This window comes from Natator depressus, chromosome 5 (genome assembly GCF_965152275.1).
Source record: "Natator depressus isolate rNatDep1 chromosome 5, rNatDep2.hap1, whole genome shotgun sequence".
NCBI lineage: Eukaryota > Metazoa > Chordata > Testudines > Cheloniidae > Natator > Natator depressus.
Window position 1 is genome coordinate 72,465,469 of NC_134238.1, and position 17,880 is coordinate 72,483,348.

Here is a 17,880-nt window from a genome sequence, read left to right on the forward strand (position 1 = left end):
GTTTAAATCTAAACAAACACTGTTTTTGCTGGAAGTTTTCTTTTGGCTTTATGAAATATTTCTCTTGATCCTAAGTTAGGTTTTGTACAATATTTAGTCAAAAAATGTGCCTCTGTGTGCATGCTAGGAATGGATGAATCTAGATGGGTCAGATTGAATAGAATCAAGCCTATGCACAATCTGCATTTGTGCCCTATATACAATGGAAAATGAAGACTAGTAGCTAGATTAATTAGATTAGATGCAAGTCTTTTATTAATTTTTTGTTGTAAGAGAACAGAAAAGCACAATATATAATAGTGAGAACAATAGTAACGGAAACTTGGTCTTGCCCTCCAGAGGCATGGGTACATATTTGTTCATTTGTTTCCAACTTCCCGTAGTCATTGTATCAGTGTTCGATAGATGCGAACTTGTATTTATTTTTTAAAAAGAATTTAGAATGATAGAAGGTGCCAAATTGATAGCATTGGAAATTGAAGTCTAGACACAGGACAGGTACAGCGTGGCTGAAAAAAAAAATACAAATTTACCTTTATTGTTCCAACTGTGCTCTAGTGGGACCAGGAATGTGAGGGTTGTTTCATTGCTTTGATTCAATTATTGATTTTTCTGCTGAAATTACTAACAAGGGTCTGGTAATAGTAACTGTGATTTATTTATGAATGAATGAAGATATTTGCCCACTAGCAGGTGGAAAGAGCCATTAACTTAATGTCACCTAAACTACTAAATGACCATTATATAGCATAATAATTTTTGGTGACTATTGTTCTGCACTGGATTTGAATGACTGAGTTGGGTTGAAGACTTTGTATTATATTACCAGTTTCATGAGCCATGAGTTATCTAACTGTAGGGAGCATGGAATTGGTGGAAATTTTAAATAAACTTCCTTGTATTAGCAAAGATACTTAAAGTTGCATATTTCCTTCTAAAAGCTAAAAATTAAACAGAGAAAAGCTTACACAGAGCTCTTGTTCAGGACTGAAGAAGAGTTCTGTGTAAACTTGAAAGCTTGTCTATCTCACCGACAGAAGTTGGTCCAATGCAAGGTATTATCTCACCCACCTTGTCTCTATAATATCCTGGGACCAGTGTGGCTACAACAACACTACATACAAAGATTAAACTAACAATTTCATTTTTGCATTCTTGTTAGAGTTTCAAATATTTTGACCGTCTAGGTCTCCTTGTAATTACATCATCTTTGGTCTGACAGCCCAATTGCTTGTTTTGAGTAGCTGTGCACTTACAGCATTGCTAATTGACCTGACTGTGTTGTTTGAAGTCTGGAACATAGAATATTTTGTTTTAAAAGATGACAATATTTGCATTATGCTTAAACATTCAGTACATTAGTTCCGTAAGATTTTCCATTCAATGATCTTTTAATACGACATGTTGTAGATTTTTGACTTTTTGTATGTGGTTTTCTAAATTTCCCCAAATAGACTTTTATTATTGTGTCTTTTAGAAGAAAATAGACTGTGTTCAGACCAGAGGAATGTCAATAGTAAACCAAGAGAAGCATATATACATATGCACTACAACTTTGCCTTCTCTTTGGTGCTTTTATTTCTAGTCCAGCTGGTGTGCATTACACTGTTGTCACTGGTTTGTATTGTCAAGTATAAATATGTAACTTTTTCCACATAATGCATATTATCAAATGTGGTCAAAAGATGAGTTTTTTACATAGTAATTTCAAACATGTTTTTTATATACAGAGAGAAGTGTGCACTTGTATGCATATTTCATAAAGGCCTGATCTTAAGGCCATTAAAAGCAATGGAGAGGCTCACTGAAGTCAGTGGGGTTTTGGTCAGGCCCTTGGTATCCTGATATATTTTTTCCTCTGACAACGTTTCTTTTTCCTCTCCCGTTTAAAAACAAACAAACAAAACCCCTGACTCTTTAATGTTTTAACTAAACTTGCCTTCTGGATAACGAGTTCTGGATGGCAGATGGAATACCAGGAATAAACCCATTTTTGTACTTCAGGCTGAGAGCAGTTTCAGTGAAGAGGAGGAAGAAAAACTTCAAGCTGCGTTTTCAGTGGAGAAGCAAGATCTTCATTTAGTCCTTGAAACTATATCATTTATTTTGGAACAGGTACCATTTTTATCAGTATGAATTGTTAAATATTTGAAACATAATGCTTGTTTGGTAGAAAAATTATTATACAGAGCAAGTTAAAATAGACACTTCCTGAAAACAAATATCACAGTCATGCTATTTATTTGTTCAAGGTTTGAGTCTACCTCCTTTACTAATGTTCCATAGTATCTTACTTGGCAAGTAGTCTCATTGAGGTCAGGGTTGTACTTGAGGAGCAAGGTTCTACTTAATGTGAGTAAAGGGGGGTAGAAGCTTGCCCTCAGTCTGTATCCTGTGCTTATCTAAATGTCTCTGAGCACCAGCTTGTGATCTCCTCTCTCACACTGAGCAGAATCAAACTTCACAGATACAAACCCGTTTCTGTTGAAGTCAATGGGAGAACTCATGGAGTAAGGTGCTATGTATCAAGAGTATCAGAATCTGGCATTAAGTACCAGAGCCAGCCTTAGGGGCCCTGGGCCCCAACTTCCTGGGGCATGCCACATCACTTCGAGCTATTTTTTTTTTAATTTTATTTTATTTTATTTTTTTTTTTGGGGAAACTCAGCTGCTTGTGGCGGCACCAGCAACATTTGCTGTTGTGGGTGGCAAAAAATCTAAGCCACTAAATACATTGACGTACTTTAAAATGGTGCATACGATATTTAAACAACAACACTTGCAAAACTGTGAGAAACATTTCCTCCCTGATGATGATTTAGATAAATATTTCATAATATTGTACAAAGTAATACAAAGCAATAGCTTTATTATTTAAGATATCAATCATGTAAGCCTCTACTTAAAAAGTAGAAGTTAAATCCAAATGAGGAAAATAGAAAGGAGCATAAACTCTGGCAAATGAAGTGTAAAAATATAATTAGGAAGACCAAAAAAGAATTTTAAGACTAGCTAGCCAAGGACTCAAAAAGTAATAGCAAACATTTTTTTACGTACATCAGAAGTAAGAAGCCTGTTAAACAACCAGTGGGGCCACTGGATGATCCAGATGCTAAAGGAGCACTCAAGGATGATAAGGCCATTGTGGAGAAACTAAATGAATTCTTTGCATCGGTCTTCACAGCTGAGGATGTGAGGGAGATTCCCAAACCTGAACCATTCTTTTTAGGTGAAAAATCTGAGGAGCTGTCCCATATTCAGGTGTCATTAGAGGAGGTTTTGGAACAAATTGATAAACTAAATAGAAATAAGTCACTTGGAATTGGAAAAGGTTCAGAAAAGGCAACAAAAATCATTGGGGTATGGTACAGCTTCTGTATGAGGAGAGATTAAAAAGACTGGGACTTTGGAAAAGAGACGACTAATGGGAGATATGATAGAGGTCTATAAAATCATGACTGGTGTGGAGAAAGTAAATAAGGAAGTGGTGTTTACTACTTCTCATAACACAAGAACTAGGGGTCACCAAATGAAATTAATAGGCAGCAGGTTTAAAACAAACAAAATACAGTATTTTTTCATACAACGCACAGTGAACCTGTGGAACTCCTTGCCAGAGGATGTTGTGAAGGCCAAGACTATAACAGGGTTCAAAAAAGAACTAGATAAGTTCATGGAGGATAGATCCATCAATGGCTATTAGCCAGGATGGGCAGGGATGGTGTCCCTAGCCTCTGTTTGCCAGAAGCTGGGAATAGGTGACAGGGAACAGATCACTTGATGATAACCTGTTCTGTTCATTCCCTCTTTGCCACTTGGCATTGGCCACTGTCAGAAGACAGAATACTGGGCTAGATGGACCTTTGATCTGACCCAGTATGGCCATTCTTGTGTTCTTATGTACTTATGTAAGCAGTCTTTATCCCATTTAAGTGGGACTACTTTTATGAGTAAAAATTTGCAGGCTTGGGCCTGCAGTTTGGTTCAATGTTGTTTTGCATACATTTTGGCTAAATTACATCTCTAATCTAAATTTTTAATATTGTTCTTCTAGAAAATGTGAATATTTTTGTCAGTAAATAAACTCAGTCAAAATGCTTCTGTGCTGAATTGTACTTTACTCTTATAAAAAATAATAAAATCTTAGGAAAAGGTCAGTTTGGGAAAGAAAGACAGAAAATGTTAAAAACGGTTTGTGGCTTCACTTTCTTTTTTTTCCATGAAGAAGTGCCAAGGTGATATAGTAGGCCATAAAGAATAGAACACTTATTTTTAATGGATGGAAAGATATGTTGGCCATTGTAACTTTTGCTTTGCATAATAATACCTACCTGTGGAAAATAATAGTTCTGAAAAAATGTAATTGTGACATTCCGCTCAAGACAACCAGAACTGAGGTCTACTGTGTTATCGCTCTGCCCCAGAAAGAGTGAGAGCTTTGCTACTGCCAAGCTGTGTGTCAGCTGCCTGGCACACCAGCCTGTCTGCCTAGCCAGCAAACTCTTCAAGACTCTGCCAGGCCAAACCTTGCCTTGCAGGTAACAATCAGTAAACCTGAATTCCCCCAGAGATGTCTCCCTGCAGTGTCCATTCCCTCTCACTGAACACTCATAGCAATTAAGTTTTCTGCCTCCAAAGAAACAGAACGCATCACCTGGTTAGGTTGGCTGTGGACTCACACTTCACTTTAATACACAGCAATGAGATGGTTTTGTAGTAAAATAAGAATAAGTTTATTAACAAAGAACAGAATTTTAAGTGATGCTAAACAACAGAAAAAGAGACAGGTCTGGTTACAAGCAAAATAAAACTTGTTTTCTAGTGACTAAAACTTAATTTTAACAAGTTACAATCTTTGCCTAAGCAGTTTTCTTACTTACTTCAAGTTACCAACATCCTTAGCCTCTGGAGTAGGTGATCCAATTTTGACAGGCTCAGAGGGTGCTGTACCTTATGTCCCCAAAGTGATAGATAACTCCAATGGCTTTTTGCTCTCCTTATATTTTCCAATGTCCGTTTTCTCTGTCTCAAGAGCCAGGAAGGCTTTCTGGGTTGCAGATTCTGTCCCCCAGATGTGATTACTACACTGTCTTCTCCCCTGCTTGTTAGCTTGACGGCTTTATTGTAAATGTAAATATACATTTTGTAATGTATATTTGTATATATACACTTTAATGTAAATATACTTCTGTTGTCCGCTGCCTGGAAGCAAGCCAGTCAGACAGGTAAATACACATTCCTTTGTCTAGGACAAGCTGGATTTATGCACTGCCTCCCAAATACAACATACACACAACTTTGTACACAACATATATATATACCACACAATGATTTTTGGTACCTGCATGTCATCAGTTTACATAAGACACCTTACATGACACCTTTTAGATGATAATATGACAACAGTGTGTAGGATGTAATGAGTGGGTCAGGCCTGGTGTCAGATACAGTATGGTGGGTCCTTTGTCAACTGGCATTGAGGGGCTCCCAGGCTCATAGTGATCATGTAACACATTTTTGTTTTGCATTAATAGAGTACTTTATTTTAGGCTGAAAAAATGAACCATTTAGACCTCTGTAGAGAAGAGCATCCCGATTTAGAAAAGTGCTTTTCTAAATAAAGTACTAAAGTTGCATGTACCAAAATGGATTTAACTCTTTTTTTTCTGCTATACAGGCAGTCTATCATAACCTGAAACCAGCTATTCTGCAACAGCAGCTGGAGAGCATTCACCTTGATCAAGACAAAGCAGAAGCATTTGTCAGTGCGTGGACTGCTGCAGGTCAAGATACAATTGAAAAGTTCAGGCAGAGGATTTTGGCCCCTCAAAAGGTAGCAATTGTTCTAGTTTTAAGTGGAACTAGTAGTTAAAACAAAAATTATTAGGACACGAATATTACAATATTCCTTTTTTTGTTCTGTAAGGACAAATTCTATTGACCAGCCAAGAAATTAAAAAAGCAATAAGGAAATTTTATATATAAAGTATGTCATAGGTTTGACACTTTAAAATCCTGTACTCTACTTAAATTACACAAAGTATGTTGTAAACTGTTGTAAAGTAGTATAACTCCATTGAAGATAGTGCAGCTCACCAACCAAGAATCTGGTTGTGTGCATCCTGTAAAAATGTATATGAAGCAATGAATGAATGACATGTGACAGTAGATAAAATGCACAATATATGGGTCCTTACATATTGTGTAATTTAAGTAGAGTATAGGACATTAGCTTTAAACATGTTTGCTTCTTCCCTCCTATTAAAAAAGTGAGCTTTTTAAGTGCTGTGTGTGTTACCTATTGTTCCGCTATCTGTATGTTAGGGCCTGAACCTACAAATGATTTTGATCAGGTGTAATTCATACTCCCATTGACTTTAAAAGAACTTCTTACAATTGTAAACATTTTGCCTGTGGGACTGGCCCTTATATTACAAGATGCCATGATTAGTACTGTAAAATGGTTGGAGAGCATTGGAGAAAACTAGTTTTGCTTCTGTGCTTTGTCTGAGGATAACAGTTGATTATTTAATAATTTTATTGTGTTTGTATGGTATAGAAGTAAACAATATATAGTACACAAAACTAATAGATAAACAATATTTAATACACTGACAGGAAATGAATGTATTTGTTTATGGTCACAAATTTTAAACTTCCTGCCACAGTTAAATCCTGATTTTTGGGGCAAAAGAATTGGGGCATGGAAGAGATCTGAGAAACTTAGAGCTGTATTAAGGGCCTAATTTTCTAAAAGGCAGAAGCTCAGGCTTGTGCACAGTTGTGTACTTCATTAAGGCATGCAGTTACTGTGACTGTATGTTCAAATCAAATATTTGTGCACTCAGATATCCAGTGAGGGAAATAATTGATAGAGAACACAAATACTAGATTTGCACATGGGGTTTCCCTTCTTTTGAAAAGATATGTTTACAAACACCTAGATGTTCAGGTTTCGTACACTGAAATGCCAGAAGTTAGTTAAGAATCTAGAGTAGTGTCACTCTGACTTTAATAGCAAATGAGTCACTTGTGTATCAAATGAGTGAGTTACCAAAATACCTTTCTTAGAATACACAAACTGCATGTAAAAATGAAGTGTGATCTAACAAAGAGAATAAAGCCAGAATGAAAAGGCTTTGTTGGTCTTAAAATATGCAGTGGAACAGCATGACCGTGAGTTCTCTTCATCCACAGCATGCAACTACATACTGGGAACTGGCTTGCTGTTGGCTACTGTTGGACATATGTGAATTTACCAGACGTGACCTTTTGGCCCTCCACTGTTTTGGGGTTGTGGCCATCCTGAATCTTGCTCTGTGTGTGCTAAGCATGTTTGTGCATTATATGCCTTTGCTTCCCTCCTTTGTGTTTGCCTTTGGAGACTTGCATCAGATATTTCATCTTGAGTCCCTTTCTTGAGATTCTTCATGTCTTTGTCTTCATCTCATGTAGTGGAACCACATTGTGCCCAGTGTATTAGACTCAAGCCTCCGAATATAAGCAAACTCTGAATATGGTTCATAATAATCTTCCAGTAGAACAATCTTCTAGTGCAATAATGGAAAGTTGCACTCACCTTAGTTGTTTACCAAAACAAATATAGGCTTAACCTGTGTGCCTAGACATGTTTAAATTACCATTTTTCTGTGGGGCAACTTCTGGGTTGTCCGGATGTTATATGATACTTTACTCAAACTTGAGAGCTGAGCATAGGAATGTAAGGAACCAGATGTAACTCTCTAAGTTGAATATAGGGATAGTGTTATGAATTTATTTTGGCTGGTTGCTTCAGAAATCTTTTAAGGACTCAGTCATGCAGATCTTACTCAGGAAAAATCTCCCCCTGAAGTTAATGGGAGGTTTCCCTTACTAAGAACTTAGAAATGCAGAACTAGTCACTATCTTCTCAGCTGTCTAATCAGCTCCAAATAGAAATAATTTTAAAATCAAAATAGGATAAGCCTGCAAGACTTTATTTATGGTTTCTCTATATTATTGGTTTCCCATGTGTTCAGCATATCTGTGTAAATTCTTTCATCTAACCTTTCAATGTTTATTGATGTATTCTTAAAGTAATTGCATAGTACTGCATTTTGGTAACCATTGTGTACTCAGTCTTAAAGTCCAGAAATATTTAACCATCATCAAAGTTATAAAAGATTATTTGGTGTCATCACTTAGTTTTTATTTTCACAAAATGGGTTTTTTTGTGTACCTTTGGCAATATTGGAAAAATATACTTTGTGTTCGTATTTGGAATATGTTGTTTTAGTTCTAGCAGTAACCTCACTGTAATATTTTCATCCACCCCTATTGACAGAAAATCAAATATATTGGAGTCCTGAACATCCTTTGAAACAATTAAAGAGATGTTTTCACTGAGACTGGAATAGCATCTACATAGAAAGTAGAGATGTAAAATCCATCTAAAAATACTCTTTGACTACACTATCCTCATATATGTATATAAAACGTGGAAGATCTTTGAGGTAACATTTTTCAAAATAGTTGGAACTGTTTAAATACTCCTTTAGTTGTACTTGTGTGTGTATGTATTTGCATACGTATACTGTATTTATGTGGCCACGTATTCAACATGTGGTATCTGTTTGCATGTGCAGTTTTCACGTTTTCACTTATGTGTGCAAATGATAGAATATATTTGTGGGATTTTTAAAGGAGTCTAATGTGACCAAATCCATAGACATTTAATGGAAGCTCAGCAACTAACTTCCGTAGGCTCCTTTAAAAAGCTTAGCCCACGTATGCAAAATATTTGTGCTGCCCTATACCTGCAGATGAAGTCGGCCATTTGTACATTAATCATCTTTGTGTGCAAAAAAATGACAAAGCCTCTTTGAAAACTTGTCCTATAACATTCATCAACTTCTGTTTTCCATATGAAGCTCCATTATTGTTAAGATGTACCCTTTTTTGTCACTTTCCAGTATATTAGTGTTTTAATCTAATCAGATGCTGTTCTTTTAATGAGAGACACACACAATATTAGAGTGGTCCTAGCAAAGGTAAAGTACCAAATTTCAGTAACTTTACCAATGCATTCTAAGTTTCTCTAATATTCAGACTGACGCGATGACTGCACTACCCTGGAGTTTGGACTATGGGGGCGTAAATAGCAGTGTGCACCAGTGCTGCAGTGTAACTCCCCGGGGTGGATTCTGTGGGTGCAAACTAAAAGATACCTAGTTTGCATTAGTATAGTCCTCTTCCTTTTAGTTAGTGCCTGCAGTTTCCACATGGGGGAGTTATAACACAGTACTGGTGCATGCTGCTATTCACACCTGCATAGGCCAAACTGTGTGTCAGTGTAGACAAGCCCAAAGAGGTGCATTCAGCACTTTCTCACACAAAAGCTTATGCCACAAATTTCAAACTTGGATGCCCAGATCCTGATTAAGGGATCAGATGTTAATAGATGCCGAGTACCAGCAATTCCCATTGACTTCCAGTCAATAGGGTGCTCCTCTGAAAATCGGGCCACGTTTATTTAGCTGCCTAACTTGAGACACCCTACGGAAATGTTGGCCATGCTTTTATTTTTCTTTTAGTTTTGGGGATGTTTCAGCTCATACCGATCTAAAGATGCTGGAATTTACACTATATATTTGCAGGTCACTTTTTAAGATCCTTTTTGGCCGAGCAAAGCAGGACATTGCACTCACCTTGATGTCATTTTTCTGTGTGTCTGGATGTAATCCTTTTAAACGCTGCATCTAATCAACTGCTAAAGTTTCAGGGAATGTTCTAAGCATCAATAGGCAGAACTGCCTATTGATTTTGGTAAGCACAGGAAAAGCCATTTGCACTTAAAAAGTTGTTCCTTACTCTTTGTGCTGGAATCTGCCTAACAGCTGTGGGGCAGATGCTCAGCCAGCAGGGTGAACCAGAAGGAGAAGAGAGTGAAGTAGGTTTCATTCTTTCCACCCTCCTACTGATGCCTCCCCAAAGTCTGCTCCATGATGGGGGGGAAAGGAGGAGAAGGGGGCACCAGCTGGCTGCTGTCCCTTCCATTCTGGGGGTAAGAAAGGTATTTTGGAAGGAGGAGGAAAAAGGAGACACACAACCCCTGGGAATGGGTGGCAGGGGGGACACAGAGCCCCTGGCATGGGTGAGGAGGTAGGGGGAGGGCATCAGGGTGCCCTTGAAATAGAGGGGGATGGGACGGTGGCACACAGGGAGCTTGTGTGTGTGTGGGGGAGTAGTAATTCACAAACTTTATTGGTTCAAAGAAAAGGAGTACTTGTGGCACCTTAGAGACTAACACATTTATTTGCGTATAAGCTTTCGTGAGCTACAGCTATCTCCCCACTGTATTTTCCACTGAATGCATCCGATGAAGTGAGCTGTAGCTCACGAAAGCTTACGCTCAAATAAATTTGTTAGTCTCTAAGGTGCCACAAGTACTCCTTTTCTTTTTTGCGAATACAGACTAACACGGCTGCTACTCTGAAACCTGTCTTTATTGGTTCAGATATTGATGTTTGATATACCACATGCAAATTTATCCTTTTTGTACACATTTATTTTAGGCCTTAATAAGCTGAACTTGAGTATTTACAGACTTATAGTAAAATAAGTTTTGAATATGGCTGGGCGATTCTAGGTGGGAGGGTTAGAGGACATGAGGTATAGAGCTGTGATGGGAATTTTTCAGCAAAACTTTTTTTCCTGGAAAATGGTGATTTGTCAAAACTGACCTTTTTTGGGGGGTAGGAGGGGGAAGCATCAGGAAAAGTTTCTTAAGTTCAGGATGGAATTTTTGGTTAAAACCAGAGATAGACCCTCCCCAGAATAGCCTCATGGCTAGGACACACAGATGGGCTGTGAGAGATCCGGATTCAGTTCATTAGTCTACCTGATTTAGACCAGGGACTTGAACCTGCATCTCCCACATCCCAGAGGTTTTCCCTGACCACCAGGCTACTGGTTGTCTTAGGGTGGATAAGTGCGCGCGCTCTCCTCTTGCTCTCTGTGTGTGTTGGCTTCTACCTCGGATGTGGTAATATCTACCTCCATATCCTCCTTCCCATTTGTCATCCTACCATTAGCCCTAAGCTCCTCATTAAAGACTGAGGCAAAGTATTTGTTTAGATATTGGGCTATGCCTAGATTATCCTTAACCTCCACTCCATCCTCAGTGTTTAGTGGTCCCACTTCTTTCTTTCTTTGTTTTTTTCTTATTTATATGGCTATAGAACCTTTTACTGTTGGTTTTAATTCCCTTTGCAAGGTCCAACTCTACATGGCTTTTGGCCTTTCTCACTTTACTCCAATCACTTGCCTCAGTGGCAAACTGCAGTCCCGATTCTAGCCGCTCATCTCAGTGGCAAACTGCATTCCATTCACCAGCCACTGCCTTAGGTGGCAAGTGGGGGGAACCTGGCCCACCCGCTACTCTGAGTCTCGACTCAGGGACCCTATAGCTGACAGCCACGTACTGCCCCTCCTCCAACTCCGCTGTCTCCTTCCCTTGGCCACTTTTCCGTAGCCCTAGCATCTTCTTCACCCTTGTATCAGGGCCGCAGTCTGGCAGCTGTCAGCCTGGAGCTTTCTCCTACTCTACTGACCCTGCCCAGTACTGCTCTGTCCATGGTACTCCAGCATTCTAAGCAGCCAGTCCTCCTCCCTCACCTTTCAGGGAGTGACTGCCGCCTCCTCTGCTCAGCAGCCCCTTCTTATATGGGCCAGCCTGGCCCTGATTGGATGTTCCAATAAAGCTACTTCTGATTGGCTGGCCCTATGAGCCTTTTCCTCATTGGCTGCCTCCTGCGCAGCCTCCCCAGGGTGGCTTTAACCCCTTAGCTATCAGTGAGGGGCAGCTGCCCCATGACAGTGGGTGTTTTTCTGAAGTTTCTCTTCCTTTAACTCCTTCATCAGAGTTAAAAAGTTACAGGAGAAACGGGACTACGAAGTTTTGCACTTAAAATATCAGAACTTCTTTGTGTGCTCCACCTTGCAAAATTAATAGATTTTAAAGCTAGAAAGGCATATTAGGATCATTACATCTGATTTCTTACACAACACAGGACATGGATCCTTAACCAGTAATTTCTATTTTGTCAATAGCATATCCTTTAAAATGATGTCCAAACTTTATTTAAGCTTAAAGTGACAAAGAATCCCTAGATTAAGTCATTCCAGTTCTTTATTACCGTCAATGTTAAAAATGTGTGTCATATTTCTAGTCTAAATTTGTCTAACTTCAGCTTCCAACCATCGGATCTCATTATGTCTTTTTTCATTACCTTAAAGAGCCATCTAACTATCAGAAATCTCTTCCCCACGGGCAACCCTAATTCTGGAATTTCCTTACTTCAGAGTGTTTGCATATATGTGTATGCATATATATTAGGGCTTACAATTAATTGCATTTAACTCACGTGATTAACTCAAAAAAACAATCGCTTTTAATTGCACTGTTAAACAATAGAATACCAATTGAAATTAAATATTTTGGATGCTTTTGTACATTTTCATATATATTCTATATTGTAATTGAAATCAAAGTGTATATTATTTTTGATTACAAATATTTGCACTGTAAAAAACAAAACAAAAGAAATAGTATTTTTCAAGTCACCTCATACAAGTATCGTAATGCAGTCTCTTTATTGTGAAAGTGCAACTTAAAGATGTAGATTTTTTTGTTTGTTACGTAACTGCACTCAAGAACAAAACAATGTAAAACTTCAAAGCCTACAAGTCCGCTCAGTCCTGCTTCTTGTTCAGCTAATCGCTAAGACAAACAAGTTTGTTTACATTTACCGGAGATAATGCTGCCCACTTCTTGTTTACAATGCCACCAGAAAGTGAGAACAGGTATTTGCATGGCACTTTTGTAGCCATCATTGCAAGGTATTTGTGTCAGATATGCTAAGCATTCATATGCCCCCTCATGCTTTGGCCACCATTCCAGAGGACATGCTTCTGTGCTGATGGGACATAAGACATGCAATTTTCTTTCTATAGGTCTAAAAACTGTAGATTGGTGTGGATGGTTAGCTCAGGCTAGATAGTTCTGGATGCTTTGTATTTGTGATGAGACCACCACCACTGTCTGTAAAGTTGGTTTGGTAAGCCCAATGATTTTAAAACTTTGCATGGTGTGGTAAAGTTTTCTTCTTTAATCTTGTGTTATGTATGGTATAAGTGTTGGAAACGTTACAAAACTGTAATATTTTTAATAGTAATTTTGGGTTACCTCACTCCTCTAGATAGGCTTCAGTTTCCAGCATACTCTGATACTGGTTGTCACCTCAGCAGACTGCTTGCTGCAGTATCTCACCTAGTGGGAGCTGGTCATTCATCGTCAATGGATTGGCATTGCAATGTCTTGCAATATGATAATGAGGAAAAGTAAGTTTTTCAAGATTACTCTGGGTCAGTCAGTACATGAAGTACTGACACTGCTATATATTTTTAAAAAAATTTGTGGATACTTTCTAAATGGCTTCTTACCTTAATTTTAAGACCTCTGTTCCATTGCTGACTGTCATTGTTTCTTACATATACATCAGAATAATTGGCTCCAGTTCAGCTTCTGCCAAGAGTTTGTCCAGTTATGATAGTGTCTCCTCCAGAGGGAATAAAACATAAGGGTTTATGTGTCTGCTACACATCCCCATTCACCTTGCATGTTTCTGAAAATTAAATCTCCTAGTCACTACCATCTGCCTTCTTTGTTATGTTTTCCCCATCTTCCTAGATAGTGTTCTCTTGATAGATGTACTGCCGTTGCATTACTTAACTATGCTTTCGTTTAACATGGTTTTTTTTCCGCTTTTGGGTTTGTTCATATTCATGAATCTTTTTTATACAATCTGTTTATGGATTGCTTTTAAAAATGAGAAAAACTCATACACTCAGCACTGGATATAGCTTAATTAGATTCAACAGTGTCCAGGTGCTTGACAGGGAATTTCTTCAATTACCCAAACAATCCACTTAATTAAAAACTCTTGGGATTTGCATACTCCTCTTTAGTCCTAAATTGTGTAAACTTTTTTTTTATAATAGATGGCACAGATAGTGATGCCTGTAGTTAAGATTGCCTGACACTTTCCATGATAAACCATGTTTTCAGTTGAGAAAAACTTTGCCAAACTTAAACTGTTTGGGCTGAAATTTTCCATGCTGTGGGTCTGCTTTGTTTTCAACCCCCACTGAAGTTTTAATTAAAACAGCTCAGCTGTTTCTGGGAATGAGTTTAGGGGGAAATATGTTGTCCTGTCCATATTAAAAAAAAAAAATTATCTGTTTCGCTGAGAAGCTCTAGTTCTTCCATGAGCAGGAACTTGAAATTTGGGAGGGGGGTGGCCTTTGTGTCGGGGTGTACTTTTGCCATCCTAGCGAAAATTTGCCCAATTTTGGCCAAGTTATAAGCCCCTGAAAAATCTGTTTTTATATGCTCAATAGAGGTTTCCCAGAGTTTGGGCAGCTATCTCTTCCGAAGATTTCAGCTACACTGATTACGCTCCATGCCCTCCTAACTCCTACATACCAACTGAATTGCAGATGTTCCATCCCCCCAGAGTGAGCATGCTCCTCCAGGGGGCTGCAGAGCCTGAGAAGGACTCTTCCTGCAATTGCTCCTCCTGGCCCTGATGATCTGCTATTACTTTGGGCAACAGAACTGAGAGTGGCGGGGCGGGGGAGAGACTCTCCTGTAGACTCTCAATGTCCCTATAGCTGGCACCCAGGCAACATGGAGGAGGAAACAGCCAGACTCATAGGCTGTGTCTACACTGGAGCAGAAGGTGTGATTTTTTCAGTTTAGGCAGACATACCTGAACCAGGCTGACTAAGTTGGAGCACTAAAAATAGAAGTGTAGCTGCTGCTGCTGTGGGGTTTCACAACATGTGAAAGAGTACTGGCACAGGAGTCTGTGCTTTGGGAGTGTGCCTGAAAGACTAGACACAAAGCCAATGTCAGTCTCAGTAAGTTTAAAAACATATGGGATCCAAGGTTAGGTCTAATACAGCAGTCTGGTGACTATCCAAATGGGGAGCTTAGCCAAGATTGTAACATCAGAATTTTTTTTTTTAAATTTGGTCTTTAAACAGTTAGGAATTAGGTAACACAGGTTGTGTTGTCTTTGGGATTGAGCAAATAACACTTTTACATATTAGTTAACTTATAAATAACCTGGGTTGGGTTTTATTTTTTTTAATTTTTTTTGAGTCAGGACAATCAGTTTATTGTTCCTCCTAAATAACTTTCTCCTTTAATGTCATGAATAGTTGCTGTTCTGTCTCTTCTTTTTGGCACAAACAAATACTATAATAGCTTTTTCTGTAACCATCACTAGCCTTTCTTTTTCTCAGTCAGTTTCTCATTGTATTTATTCACCATTTTTATTCATGTGGTTTTATCTGCCTGTGTACGTGCATGCACGTGTATAATCATTACTGTTGAGGCTTACCAGCTGTCTCTTTTTTTTTCAGTTGCTTTATAAACCTGCATATAAATTCCTTGTCTCTTTTTTTCTTGAACATATATTTTTAATGTCTAGCTCAAAGGCATTTGTCATTTCACTGTGTAATGATCAAGAGGAAAACTGACCAGGAAAAGAGGTGTTTATAGCACTCAGTAGAGAATCTCATGAAACATATGAGAATGTTTTAAAAACCTATCTTTTATACAATAGGCAGCCGCTGCATATCCCCTAGGATTGGTAATGTGGCATGATATCCTCTCAAGTAAACTAAAGAGGTTATTAAACTGCAGGTTCTCTTTTAGTCTATAGAAGGAAGACTTATTTTAATGAGACCTGCTAAAAGAAGTTACAATATCTTGGCGTGTGCTACATAACTTCCGTCTCCTGGTTCTAAATCCTGTTTCCTGCCTGCAGTTTTCCAGCAATGACCCATCTTCCCACACCAGCCTAATAAAATATAAATCAATAATAGCAATTTAGAAAACAAACAGTTTTTACTTCACATTTTTTGTGAGAAATGCTTATCTTTGAACTGTCATACACTTGGGTTGAGTAAAATGGATATACTGCTATGTTCCTTTAAAGAAACATAGCTAAAACAAAAACTAACCTTTTTTTAAGCCAAGAAACTGAATGTTTCTCATTTCATTTTTGAAAACCCTGCTTTAAAGGATTGGGATTTTTTTTGTCAGCGCTTGTAGCCATTGGGAGGACTAAGCCTTTTCTAAGTTAATCAGGAACAAATTCATTCAATAGTCTGTAGGAAAGAGTGTGCAGAGTTGTCCCACTGAGTGGGCAGTGTGTGGCGGTTCAATGATGAGACAGAACACAGGTTTATCCAAGCAAGCAAGCTGGTTAGCTGAAAAGGGCTGCTCCCTGTCAGCTTTCCACCTTCCCTTTTATTATATTTCTCCCCCCTGCGCATTACCTACTTCCACCGCAAAAAGACACAACAAAGGAATACATGACTTTGATTAATATTCTTATTTTCCAGCCTCTATCTACTACAATCCTAATTCTCAGGCCTTGAGGCCAGGCCAAGGAAGCTTCCCACGATTACTGTCCTTTAATTAACTTCCCAGGGTTCATATCTGGTCCTCGTCCTTGGATGGAGCAATGTGTTGCTCCTACACAACGGTCAGGGTGTGCCCTGACTGTTTCCAGGTGGATGGACTAAACATGAACCCTTCATCCCCCCGTTTTTTGTTTAATTGTACTCGGCCATCTCATGGTAGCCGTCAATTTGCTTTTGCAAGCAATTTAACTCCCAGACTGACAAGGACATAACTCGGGGAGCTTGCCAGGGCGAATCTCTACAAAGCCTTAGCAAAGAGGGAATACATTGTACGCAGCAGCAGCAAAAAATAAGCCCAATGATCACAAACACAGCATAACCGAAAAGTTGTCGCAGCCATCCTAGAGATGGCAGCCAACCTGTAAGCCAATTCCAAAAGCCCTCAAACCCCACATCTTGACGTATGTGTGCCGTAAGATTGGCCAACTCGGCCAGTCTAGTTTCTATGGAACGACTATTATCAGTTAAATTAAAACAACACATATGCCGAAACGTGGAACAGCCTAGGTGATGTTTTAAGAGCAGAAAATCAATGGCTGCTCTGTTATCTAAAATTGCATCCCTTAATTCGTGTTGCTCTGCATTAAGTAGGGCAATTGCCTTGGATGTTGTATTAATTGCCTTCGCTGCAAAGTACGCCAGGGCATTTAGGGTTCTGGCTGTATAAGTGGCAAGCCCGGGGACCCCAACAATGGAGGCCGCTAAAGCAGTATACTCAGCGTGACTAAAAAGCTCAACATCTGCAACACAATTATCTGAAAGGGGTACACTTCTTTTACTGTGCCTTTGGCTGGCAAAAGGCAATATAAGCATCATTCTACTAAGACAGCAAAGGGTGCCATCACTTAAATTTGCAGGAATATAACTAAAGGTGCGTGAGCCACAGGTAAAAAACCACCCTGATGGTAGGATGATATGGCCATAATTGTATGAAACATTCACAGCGCGGGAACAATTTAAGAGGGGTTGAGGAATTTGCCGACAGCCCAAGGGCACCTTTGTACTAGTGCAGTTAACCACACGCGCACAGGTGACATTGTTGGCCCCGGCCGGGTACGGTGTGTGGAGGGATATAGCCGTGTGAGGCAAGGTATAGTTGGCCGGGCCCCAATTAGCCATGCCAGAGTACTGGGAAGAGAGATTCGCATAAGCAGCGAGCATCGTCTCATTCCCTATTTCCTCAGGGTGATGACATACTGGTATAAGGCATGTACCTAACAATTCTCCGGCTGCTACAGAATCAGACAAACAAAAGTGGGTAACATTTGCTATTGAAGCCAATCTTTCCCATATGTTATATGTCATTCGGGCCCGTAATGGGGGAAGCGCTCCCGAGCCAACCCC

At 39.0% G+C, this 17,880-nt stretch overlaps 1 protein-coding gene across 7 annotated transcripts in view; it reads left to right on the forward strand.

Moving 5' to 3' along the window:
• Positions 1-17,880, forward strand: part of COMMD10 (COMM domain containing 10) — a 158,872-nt gene that overhangs the window by 1,349 nt on the left and 139,643 nt on the right. For all 7 annotated transcript variants that reach the window (XM_074952998.1, XM_074953000.1, XM_074953001.1 and 4 more), the window contains exons 3-4: positions 2,005-2,115; positions 5,678-5,833. In XM_074952998.1, the coding sequence (XP_074809099.1) occupies positions 2,005-2,115; positions 5,678-5,833 (267 nt within the window). The remainder of the gene's footprint in view (positions 1-2,004; positions 2,116-5,677; positions 5,834-17,880) is intronic.